Source organism: Montipora foliosa, chromosome 4 (genome assembly GCF_036669935.1).
Source record: "Montipora foliosa isolate CH-2021 chromosome 4, ASM3666993v2, whole genome shotgun sequence".
NCBI lineage: Eukaryota > Metazoa > Cnidaria > Anthozoa > Scleractinia > Acroporidae > Montipora > Montipora foliosa.
In genome coordinates this window covers 2,908,660-2,921,159 of record NC_090872.1, presented here as the reverse complement: position 1 = coordinate 2,921,159, position 12,500 = coordinate 2,908,660, and the positions used below count along the sequence as shown (strand labels likewise).

At 37.5% G+C, this 12,500-nt stretch overlaps 2 protein-coding genes across 4 annotated transcripts in view; both read left to right on the top strand.

Annotated features, from left to right (window-relative positions):
• LOC137999534 (transmembrane protein 272-like) overlaps positions 1-4,762 on the top strand; it is a 15,977-nt gene extending 11,215 nt beyond the window's left edge. Inside the window, exons 4-5 of one of the 2 annotated variants that reach the window (XM_068845320.1) lie at positions 1,850-1,909; positions 2,536-4,762. In XM_068845320.1, the coding sequence (XP_068701421.1) occupies positions 1,850-1,909; positions 2,536-2,921 (446 nt within the window). In that variant the 3' untranslated portion in view covers positions 2,922-4,762. The remainder of the gene's footprint in view (positions 1-1,849; positions 1,910-2,535) is intronic. The other variant, XM_068845321.1, reaches the window with a different exon arrangement.
• Positions 4,763-5,410: 648 nt separating this feature from the next.
• The window catches only part of LOC137999533 (transmembrane protein 272-like), a 14,686-nt gene continuing 7,596 nt past the window's right edge, over positions 5,411-12,500 (top strand). The window contains exons 1-3 of one of the 2 annotated variants that reach the window (XM_068845319.1): positions 5,411-5,662; positions 9,801-9,969; positions 12,381-12,440. In XM_068845319.1, the coding sequence (XP_068701420.1) occupies positions 5,660-5,662; positions 9,801-9,969; positions 12,381-12,440 (232 nt within the window). In that variant the 5' untranslated portion in view covers positions 5,411-5,659. Of the gene's footprint in view, positions 5,663-5,755; positions 6,132-9,800; positions 9,970-12,380; positions 12,441-12,500 lie in introns of those variants that run through there. The other variant, XM_068845318.1, reaches the window with a different exon arrangement.

Below are 12,500 nucleotides of genomic sequence, written 5' to 3'. Positions count from 1 at the left end.
AGAATTGTGTAAGAATGGGATTTGTTCAGGACGTGACCTTCCAGCTATACATGCACTCTACATGGCTCGACCTTTGATCTTAAAACTGGATCAGTGTTCACACGTTGACACCTTTGCTGAAAGGTTCGAGTATTTTAATCGGTTGATAACTTTAACCCATGGACGCCCAGGGGTCCCCCATTGATGATTAAATTTGTCTGGCGTTAGACAGAGTAAAATACTAAAGTCTGGCCGGTTTCGGCCGGTTTGGACGTCAAAGGGTTAATAATACATGTGACTGACCGTCACCATGCCGGGACTAGTAGGTTGCTTTTTCCCCGCGCTTTTCCAAAGTCATTCCATCTGAATATTTGGTTTGGTTGACTTCAAATTTTTGCTACAGTATGTCACGTGAAACTTCAGACGACAATGCACAAAATGATACTTCAGATGATTTATGGTAGCTTTTGTCTCATTAACAATCAACTTGTGGTTGATTCAAGAGTGATAGCCCCGATCTCCTTCAACTGTGAGGACATAAATGATAGATTATACAAAGTGTCCATATGTATAGCAGGATTTTAAAAAATTCACAGAGTCCAGCAGTCTAAAATTCTTCCCAATTGTGCGTCAATGTAACAACATCTTGGAAGTGATGTTGCTACGTTTTTGCACCAAGGGGTGCCCGACAAGAAATCTTTTAAAATCCATATTTTTGGCTACCAGACATTATAGACAGGCTACATTATTTACAAACCAACAAAGCATCTTCATATTATTAATAATATTGTAAAATTCTTCAAAACTCTATTTCTTGTTTTCAATATTCAAGGTGGTTGTCTAATAATAAAATAGGGATTTACATAACATCACAATACCGTGGTTACCTACCCTTTAAAAAGGACATCATGCAGGGATCTAAAATGATAAATCATATATAGTACCAAAACTACCATTATCATAAGTCTAAAAGCATTGAAGTGTTTGAGCGTAACAACGAAATTTGATTCATGAGTGGCCTGGCACTGACAATTGTCACGTTGTCTAGTCTGGCATTTTTTTAGGGCTAATGCATTGTGAATCCAATAAATCAACAGAACCTTCATTTGCCGTTTCTTATACTATGCACAGACTCTCTGCACAGGATAGCAAGAACTTCCTCTCCAAAAAGTAACTGTTCCCCATGGACTCCTCTCAAAATTATTCAATTTGCTGCTTTGTGGACATTTGACCCTTTCTCACTGTATGCTTTCGCAATCACCACTTTCTTCTGCGTAAAAAACGTGGCTTGACATGTTGGTTAGCAGTTGGTTGACGTACCATGGTGTCTCAACCAAACTGGCTTCCCTGTCTGCTGGTGAATGGACTGGTCAAAATAATTATCAAGGCTTAGCGTTCTGGATCATGTGTCCCCAGTAAGCCTTTGGCACCTAAACTGGCCAGACTTAGTATTTTACTCTAAAACCAGGGTATTTTACTCTAACACCAGACGATTTTAATCGTCAACAGGGAACCCCTGAGAGTCAATACATGTAGGATAATACTCTTTACCATTTTTCTTGCAGCTTCCCTGCCTAAGATTGTGTTTTGCACAGACACTCCTGTGCAAATTTAAACCAGGCTAGTGGGTGGTTCTATGCACACTAAGTGCTTTGTCTGATATCATCTCTCATTTCAGAGCTGGAAAAACCAAAGAATAATCTATGATTGATTTTTTCCTTTCCTCTTCCTCTGTGAGAAAGTCATTTTGTTGTTTTCAAAATATGCAAAATATGTTTGTGTCAGTTGGAGAGAAACTAACAAATTATTTGTGCACTTGTAGGGTAGTATGTGTTTGTTTGTTCACAAGGTATTTATTATCATTTTTTAGTTGGCTGTACCATTGCCATCGGACTATTCATGGCAATACCTATTGCTATGATTGTTATTGGTAAGTAGTGCTGATGATAATAATAATAATTATATTATTTTGAGGACTGTACAAAGCTGTTTTTCAGATTAAATCTCTTATGAACATGTTGATGACCTTCACATACACATGATTTTTTCTGTTTGATAAAAGGGAAAGGAATATTATTATTATTATTATTATTATTATTATTATTATTATTATTATTATTATTATTGTTTAGTCTTCTTGTGCTGGAGCACTAATTGGGGACACTGTAAACTGAAATCAACAAATTAATGGAAATCAAACCAAATGTTGGTCTTTGAAGATGGGGGAAACGGGAGTACCTGGAGAGAAACCTCTTGAAGCAGTGTAGAGAACCAACAAACTGAACCCACATACATGTATGACACCAAGTCTGGCCACATTGGTGGGAGGTGAGTGCTCTCACCACTGCGCCATCCCTGCACCTCAAAACTTCACGATGATGTTGGTGACAAAAAATTAACTTACCGGGTATGTCAAATAATTGAGACAAGTTTTATTACAAGAAAATCACTGTAGAGATTCAGGAAACTCTTTGAAAAGCCTGATTGATCATTCATCATGCATGCTTTTTATTTTATTTCTCTTAATTAATTAACTGAGAAATGTGTCATGTGCAGGCGCAAAGTACAAGAATGATTGTCCTCTTGAAGACAAGATCCCCATCTACCTCATAGTAGCTGGATCCGTTGGTGTTTTCAGGAACCTCATTTCATTGGGTCAACGGTCCAGGAGCAGCAACAATGATGATGACTCTGACAAGCGACGAAATCCTTGTAGCTCTGTACTGGACACATTTCTATTTATTTGGTTCATCTGTGGCAATGTCTGGATTTATCGAAATTATGAACCCGACAATTATACTGATCCGGATGCAGCTGGTTACTGCAACAAGACTCTGTATCTGTTTGCATTTTGGGTAACAACTGCGACCTATATAATGATGGGGGTCTTGTGCTGTTGTATTTGTTGTGCTGCCATGTGCGCAGCAATGTTTAGTGACTGATAAAGAAAATAATGTCCAGGAAACAAATCGAAGTTTTGTTGCAATATCTCATTTCATAGTTCAACCATTTCAGTCTATATAGTATGGCCACACTAGAACTTACATGCAAGGTATGACAGTACCATCATTTTGAGTTTTCTGCCATAAGTGAAAGTATCCAAATGTAATGATTTTCCGCACATTTTTTCTTTTGTCTTTTAATCATAATAACAATGTCAGTTGTTTAGAATAAATATAAAAATATTATAATTATAATCATAAATGTCAGATCTTGGTGTCAGGTAAATTTCAAGTAGGAAATAATTTTAAAATAATGAATAAAATAGTGAGGTAAGGTGTCTCATTAATTTGCTCTATTATTCATCAGACTATAGTCAATTGAACTTGCAAAATGTTATGGCTTTATTATTCTGTCCACTGTAGGGTACCAGTTGACCAGTCCTGGTTCACAACAATGAATACAGACTTCTTTCTTTGCTCTGTAGTTATAAAGCATTGTTTTGAAAACATATTTTGTAGTAGGGCAAAATTTCTCGTTCTCCAATAATTTATTATTATTATTAATTCTTTTTCTTGGTTTGACATACAGTGGTGGCAGACCCTTTTTTATAGTTCACATCTTTCTTTGGGATTACTAGGCTCGATTTCCAGCCATTTTGGGAGTGCAGTTAACATCCTCCTCCCATGAACAGCTGGATCACTGGTCTGCGTCGTTTGTCCATGATATAGCACCTGTCGCAATTGTATTTTGTACTTGGCAGGCAGGCAACTTTCTGATTGGTGGAAAATACAATAATTGGCTGGACCAGTGATCCAGCCGTGGTGTGCGCAGAGGAACGTGGACACAAAAAACGGCTGTTCAATCGTGCCTATGGGATTACAGGCCTTGGAAAATTAATGTAACTTGCAATCATCCCTGTGTGTTTAGGTGAAACCATCCAATATAAGAGCAGGGTTTGTATGGGTCATGAAAATCCTGAAAGACGTGGATTTCTAATCTTGTAAAATCCAGGCCTGGAAATCCTGGAAAGTGAAGACAAGTCATGGAAAATCCTGGAAAATAAGCTCTATGCACAAGCAAAATAAAATTATTGTCTCAACTTCTGGCATATTCTGGAACGCACACATGTATGCGAGTAGTCTCCCTTGCAGCCGTCATTAGGGTTGTCACACAACGCTCCTCCTTTCCTAGGTCATGGATTTTGTCTTGTATGGTCCTGGAAAGTCCTAGAAAAGTCATGGAATTTTAGGACACAAAAAGTGTACAAACCCTGTAAGAGGTACATGTATGTATTCGTCCTTGAAGTTCTCAACTAATAACAATAATATTGTTTGGGAAGTTTTCCTACATTATCTATCTTTGTTGGCTCCTCACTGTTTGTGCCTTCCCATTTGCTTTTGATTTATACCTACCTTTTCTGGAAAAAAGTATGGGTATAAACCGAATGCAAAAATAGCCGCCAACAAATTATTCTTTTGTCTTTGTGTTAATTAGCCTAACTAGCCTTGTTTTACAGCCCAAATTCTTTCAATTTTACGTGTGACCAAGGCTAGTTAGGCTAATTAATGCAAATAATTAATACAAAAGAATAATTTGCTGGCGGCCATTTTTGCATTCTGTCAATTAGTTTTGTATTCTAGAGCAGAACAGGTTCAAGGCATCAGAATTTATGATAATTGTGTGCATTTAATATTGTAGTGTGGAACAGGAATTAATAGCTAAAATAGAGCAGTAAAATGTTGGGTTAGTTTTTTGTTGAGAAATAATAAATCCAAAATAATTGTGTTATTGTAAAAGTAGTTTTTTTATATCAATAAAAGTAAAAGTTGCTCTCTATATATATTAGTTGTTACTAACTTCATTTGGTGGTGGCAGAAAATTCTTTTGGGTTTTATCCATTTCTCTCCTACTCATCCCCAGTAACATTTTGATGGCTCACTCCCACCCTACCCCCAGCCTACTAAACAGGTCAAAAGTCATTTGCAAAAAAATGTAGTGTACCATCCACATTTTTCTGAAAAGGGTTTCTGAGAGTGTTAAAAAAAACTCTTAAGAGACATTTTGGTGATTTGCTGTAAAGGATAAAGCCTGGGATGCATTAAAATGGCCCGTTTCTTGAATATTTTTGGACGTTTTTTCAGCTGTACCTCAAGCACAGAGAGCTTTTTGAGTCATGAGACTTATGGTAATCATCCTCAAATGAATTTTTGCTCTGAAGTGAGGCTAGCTAGTAGCTTGAAAGCGTGTCAAGAAATCAGCTATCAAAGCAATTGTTTGTAGCAACCAGTAGCCTGCGCATACAGAAGGTTTCAAGTTACACGTCCGGTGCAGGCAGCTGCACGGGTGTCTAAATCTGTGCTTGGGTTTTTTTGGGGGTTTCTCCCGTGCGCTTCCCCTACACCCAACCCCATGAAAAAAGACCACCCGATCGCAGGTTGGTCCCAGGTGGTTGCTCCTTTCATATTAAAATATTCATCATTTTTATTCCATTTCTGTTGATTGACTTTTGACACGCCATTGGCCAAATTTTGGTCTGTAAAGAATCTCATGGCGTCTCCTCACTGAAAGATTTCTGCTGTGCAGTTGATTAACAGTGGGCTTCAATGCCACTTCAAGATATTAGCGCCTGATGCGTTTGTCGAAATTCCCGTCACTGCTTCAGACGCGAGATGTGGAGGCAATATTTCCGTTAAAAACCGTCGGTTTTGGCTGCTCAATTGTGTGAATAAGACAAAAAATGGTAAGTTATCAAAATGTAGGCTAAATGATAGGCTAATAATTTCAAAAACCAAGGCAATATATCGGCCCAACGGATTGCCTTGAAGGAAGTGCTTTAAATTGGTTTTTCCATAGTTTGATTTCCGAATCGAGGAAATGCGCGCGGTTCCAGGATCCAATACATTGAAGCTGTAGCCTTTATACAGTGGATAAACAATTACGGACTCTTTTATTTACAACTCCTTGTCGAGTCCAATTCCGGACTTGTCAAATACGCTTCTGGACTCCTCTGGATTTGCATAAGTGGATTCTACCACTCTGTAATCAAATGCATGCTCGTTCGAACCAAGGTGGTAAAAACAAGCTGAATAATCAGTTTGCTCGTCGCTTCGAGGATTCGCCTCTTTTGTCTAGCATACCAAATTATCATCATGCAGTTCTTAATAGCAAGTGATGTGCATAAAACTCGCAAAAAGCCCACTGGACCAAAGGTAAGACTTATATATAATCTGTTTGTCTTTTCAATTTGTTGACTGACTAAAACGCAAGATTAACTAGGCTGACTTTGATAGGAAGTTGAGCTTATTTGTGCTTTTAGGTAGCGAAAGACGATAGCTCATATGTAAGGAATAAAAGTTTGTTATACGAATTTATATTTTTCCAATCAAAAGGAATTTATATTTTGTTGAATGCCTTCTCGTGTGTGTTCTTCTTCCATGTGCTCACTATGGACACCCGTCTTGGGAGAAAGATTGTTTATTTTGTATATCTGAGGTAACTGTACAGTTCTCTATGGGACGTGCTTCATGTTTTGCTTAAAGTATATTTAAATTGTATATTTTACAAACTGAAAGCTTAGTTTTAGCAAAATGGAGAACTTCATTTTGGAGCTTGAGTGAAAGACCCGTTTGCACCTGTTTTTCAGTTTCATGAGAATGATGTTGAAATCGGGTCTAATACAGCCTCGTTACATTTTCTCCTTCCCACATGCTGTGGTGGGCTAATTTAGCAAGCAATTAGGGACAGTGCAACCTGCCTAAATTTAATGTGTTTAGTCAACTGCTCTCGTGAGGCACATACGTAACTAGCTAGAGTGGAAAAGAAAACATCTATAGGCTATAAGTAATAATATGCTCATTAAGTCAGGGATACCAAACGAGTAATTTCAGTAAACAATATCTGTTTGGGAGAAAGGTGGACTAGAATTTTCAAACTCAGACTTTCAATGCGCTCTAAAATTTTGGACATTTTTCTGAACAGATTTCCTTGATATTTCGGGAGAGTAGTGAAGAGTCTGAAGAGTGCCTGGAAATTTTGAAATCACATTGAAGAACGCTAGGATTTTACTGGGCACAGTAAGAGTAAACTGTGATATTGCAAATTGCAGAAAATTTGAAAATTTATAACTTCATAATTTTTGGCAGAGTTTGTTTGAGAATCATATCCTAAACAATAATGGTCCCCTAAAATTTTCGGGAAAAAAGGATGACTATGTGATGTAAAGTTTATCAGACCTGTCAAGATTGCTAGAACTTTCGGACGAGGCAAAAAAGCCACCTAGAGATTTCTACACACCTGAAGTTCCCCAATGGGCAGACAACCCTAAGGATGCGAGAGCATGTGACGTCACGTCACGTTATTTTGAGACAGTGTTGTGTAACGGCCGATTCAACTGATAGAGGAAAATGTTCCATAAAAACTTCAAATTGCGATGTTTCTTTTCAAAAATTCATTTTGTGGACAGCCAGATAAATAAAGTTCACTCACCTACTATTTTCTGCATTGTCCGGAGTGATTTGATGGGTTTTTGGGATGCTTCGATTTCCTATTCAGATCCCACGCCCCTGGTACATCTGAACGGATTATAAATGTTTTGTAGGGCAGCTATAAACTCACTAAACAAGCTTTCAAAGCAATGTGGAAACCTTTTTAGGGAATTCTAATAAATTTGGACATCCGGTTATTGGCTGCCCCTAATAGACCTCTTTCATATGCATAATGGCGATCAAATAAATTATTCTTTTGTTTTAACACTAATAAGCCCTACTAACCTCGCTACGACGAGCAAATTTCGAAAGAATATTTGTTTTAAAACGAGACCAGTAGGTCTAATTAACATAAATACAAAAGAATGTAAAGTTGGTCGCCATTTATGAAAGTGGTCTATTAAGTCCTCTGAGAGAAAGCAGTGTTTGAATCTAATTCTGATCACTTTGTAAATTGAGCTTAGCTTACTGTCTGCCTCTTTCTAGGAGGGTTAATTTTAATCATACACAGCCACAAGCTTCAGAATGCTACCTTCTGTAAATATATTTTTTTCACTTTTTCTCTCAGGATTTGAGGCTTACAACTGTAGTTGTATTTTTAGGAGATATGTAACCCTCAGTTATTGCATTTCTAGCTTTCTGATTAGCTCACCAAATCCCATTTATCAGCAAATAACTGAGGTTTTATCTTATATGGAAAGCAGTGAGTGCAAAAAAAAATTCATAAACATCAATGGTGTAATCATTCTGGTAAGAGGTGTGGGTCTATTCTGTATTTGACATCACAAACTGCTTTGCAGATACATTTTTGAAAGATTTTTACATTGCGAAGCAGTTTGTGACATTAAATACAGAGTAGACCCATGCCTATTTCAGCTCGGTTGTTGGTTAAGATTACAGCTATTGTTGCTGTCTTACGTAACTTTTTGGCACACAAAAAGTGAAATTTCGAGGGGAAAATGGTAAAATATGTTTGTTGAAGGTGGAAATATTTATCTGAATAAATCTTGTCTTCTCCTTCTTATGCAAATTTTGACAGAGAATATTAAATTACAAAAAAATTTCTACTGAAAGATCTTTAAACAGTCTTTATTTTGAGGGTTCATTATTTAGCGAAAAATAATATTTTACATGTAAGTGAGTAGCTTGCAAAAACAAATTTTGCAATTATTAAGAAATGTATTGTGGCAGATGTGACTTACTTAAAGGGTAAGTGTCATCTGTGTCCACTCAATACATTTAACTGTCTCCTTTAACCTTCTCCTCCTGTATGTTTGACTCTGTCAAATAATAGATGATTTTACTCAAGAAAGAATCCAAGAAAGAGGGCTAAGAGCAGTATCTAAGCCTGGACAAGCATTCAAACTCAACTGCGAAGCTTTATTAAATATAGAGCAAAACTACCCAATTTAAAAAACAGGCGACTGCAAGATATTAATTTTGTCTTAATGTATACATAGTTAAAATGGATTCAGTCCTAAACTAGTTTGTAATCTGTTCACAACTCAGCAATCAACATGTAACTTGAGACGATCAGACTTTTGTATGCCCCATTTTGCCACTGTCACAGTGACCCACGGGAAGCTCTCCATAAGATACCTTGGGTCAAAACTTTGGAGCCATCCAACAGCTCAGAAGAAAGAAATTGTCTATCACTTAAGACTTTTATCACAAAAATTCGTAAGCGCAACTTGAGTAAATTCTTGAAGAGTGAGCATTGGAATTGCTGGAATTCTGTTTTTATTATGTAAAATAAATTATCTTTTTTAATAAGTTTTTAAATGAATTTTGTTTATTTATTTTTTGTGTCCCTCGTAAAGTAAAAGGATTTATTCCTTCAGCTACATGTAGTTTTATATCCTGACATAGAAATGAAGTTTACTTACTTACTCATCATTGGGGAACCTGTTCTAAGGTGCAATTTGAGTGTTCTGGAAACCACACTTAAACCTGAACAATCTTGGCAAATGCATTGCTGACCTGCAAATATACCCCATTCAAAAAAACCAGCATATCATCGAGGGGTCTCATGGCCAAACGCTACATTTCCAAAGCAAAATTGATGATTGCGTTTCTAAGATGACTTCATTATCCAAGGTAGTTTCAATCTGAGGTTTGAAAGAATCTGCCTTTAATTTTTTCAATTTACCGGTAAGACAAAAAGTAGCCGACTTCTCTGGGTGAAGTAGCTTATGTTTTTCATTGGTTGTCGGTACTTATTGAAACTGCTGGGAATTAATTCATACTGGCAGCCCTGTGTGAGGTGGTGCCTTGTGTGGACAAGCTGATCAACTGAAGGTGGTTATCAGGTATAAGTCAGGAATGGTTAAAGGGAACCCTCTCCTCTTTCCTTCTGCCATATTTCCTCATAGTTTGACTTGCTTTTGTTTCTAGTCTGAAAAAACTACTCATATTCATGAAGAGGATGACAAGATTTGGCCTGATCAGGAAGGACCCCCACCAAGCTATGACTCCCTGTTTGGCCAAATTAAAGAAGCAAAGGAAACTTCTGATGGCTCATTCGACTTCTGCAAGAGAGTTATACAACTGTTTGCTGGAACAAGTAATACAGCAAAATAATATTATTGTGCTAAAATTGACAATAAACAATGAGTGAATTGGCTGGGTTCAACCGCTGCTTGGTTAGCTCAGTTGGTTGAGCATCACAAAGCTGTGCGGGAGGTCGCGAGATAAAAAACTCTGACCAAACCAACCCTCAGGGTCTTTAAGTAACTGACGAGGACGTGCTGCCTTTGTAACGTCCGCTGCAAATGGTTTGATGCTCTAGTCTTCTCAGATAAGGACGATAGCCGGGGTCACACTGCCCGTCGGTGAATGTCTTAATGGCAGATCCGAACATACAACGCTCTGTGAAGACATCTAGTAAACCTTTTTGCCCTTAGTTAAATTTGTTTTATTTATGCAAAGTGCAAAGACGTCGCCATTCAGAACAAGTTTTTGTTTTTGTTTAGAATTTTAAAATCTCACTTCAGTCTTTTTTTCAAATGAGGAACTGTTTTGTTGCAGAAACAGTTTGTATTCTCAAGGTGTGCGACAACAAGGTTATTACTATGTACTTATTGACTGAGTGGGAGGGCCGGACGGGAAAATATTTGGCCCGAGGTCATGGCATACGGACCGAGCGCCATGACCAAGGGCCAAATATTTTCCTGTCCGGCCCGACCTAAACTCAGTCAATAAGCATTTTATCATATGACCACTACGCTTTTCCCTTTTTTTTTTTTTTTTTGAGGGGGGGGGGTAACAAAATTCGGAATGTTCACTTACGTCGCTCATTTTGGCCGAAAAGTCGGGATTTATATAGCAACGAAGTTGTTTTAGTTCGCATCTCGCGCGCACTTTCATTGCAAAACTATTGAGAAAATCCCTTTGTGAGGGACATCGCATATGGCCCTCATACGGGCTTACTGTTCAACTCTCGGCGCGAGGAAAGCCGTCCAGAACCAGATTGTTTTTACCTTGGTAAAAATCTGCAGCACTTGTGACCACGGCTAGTAAATCACAACCCTTCAATGTTCATAGCACTGTGGGATGTAAAAGAACCCACACAATATTCACCAAGAGTAGGACATGCTTTACACTTTGTATCTCCCTCTCTAAATAAAGTTACAGTAACTGTAATTGTATTTGAATAATAGTCAAGGTAGAGGCTACTTTTGGCCTAATCGCTGAATTCCACAAGCCAAGACCTTGTTATTCCCAGTATCGCAGTCAGAAACCTAAATCATTAATTTGTTTTACTGGGCATAGTTTTAGAGAAGTTAAGCAACAAAGGTACTGCCGTCATGTTATATCAAAATAAGAATAGGATTATCTCCAAACAATGATTGATATATCACATTATTAAAGACACATCACCAGGAACTCCATGTCCTAAGAGTGTACAAATCCTTTAACTTCCCTCTGGGTTATAATGAACATTGAAGAGTTTTGAGGCAGGTCCTTCATTTTATTGTCCTTAACTAGGAAGACTTTACAGTCAAACCATTTGCAGATGTCATTACAAAATCCTAAGTTTAGTGTTTAAACACTCTATCCCATGCCGGGTACTATGATCATGCTTGTATTAACCACCTGGGCCAATGATTGGCAGTTGCTTCCTTTCAAACAAAGAAAAATATAAAAATTGTGATTGCTCTTTTCTTCTTTTGCACCCAATTGTTCCCCCACAAGTACATTGTAAACATGAAGAGTTACCTAATAAATTAAGGACAGTGTAATTTAACTTAAGACAAGCATCAATAATGTGAACATTCACTTTTAATTAACTCCTTTGAAGAAAATATGTTTAACTTACTATTACTTAGACTTGGTAGTTTGTGATGTTAATCATTACATGGCATAAGCGGTCTTAAATTTGAGAAAGGGAGGGCGGCACCTACAATAGCATGGTGTTCATCACATTCACGATGTATCTCATCATTAGCAGTATTTCAAAGACTTTCTTTCAAGTACGCTGCAACAAGTCAAGGATGGAGTCTCCACCAATCCCAGTCTCCTGCTAGGGCTCTCATTTTACCATAGTAGGCATTTTTTTCCTTGAGATTCTCCAGGGTCTTACTCTTCTCGTTCCCTCTGGATCTTTTCCCGCAAGATTTAATGGTTCCTTCAATTACCGCTAATTGTACTAAACATCCCTCCCTGTCTCTCATAACATCTCCCATCCATCTTGCCTGTCTTCTTCTTTGTGATAGTTTCGAGTTATTGTCATTTTTCTTGCAGTCTACTCAACACAGTGCTGCATTTGATACCTTATCTATCCAGCTAATTCTCTGCATCCTTTTCCAGACAATCCACATTTCATTCCTTTTTGTCTAGGGTCCATTGTAATTTTACGGTACAATCTAATTTAATTTAACAGTTCCTATTGATTTGATTCCAAATTTTTGTCTTTGTTTGAAGTGATTTTGTTTTTGTTAATGGGCTTGTTTTGTTTTTGTTTTTGTTGTCTAGTTGGCTGCACTATTGCTCTTAGTTTACTCATGGCATTGCCAATTGCCATGGTTATTATGGGTAAGTGCAACTGTGGAATTTGTAACATCTAACAAATTTAGATTAGTATCCGTTTAACTT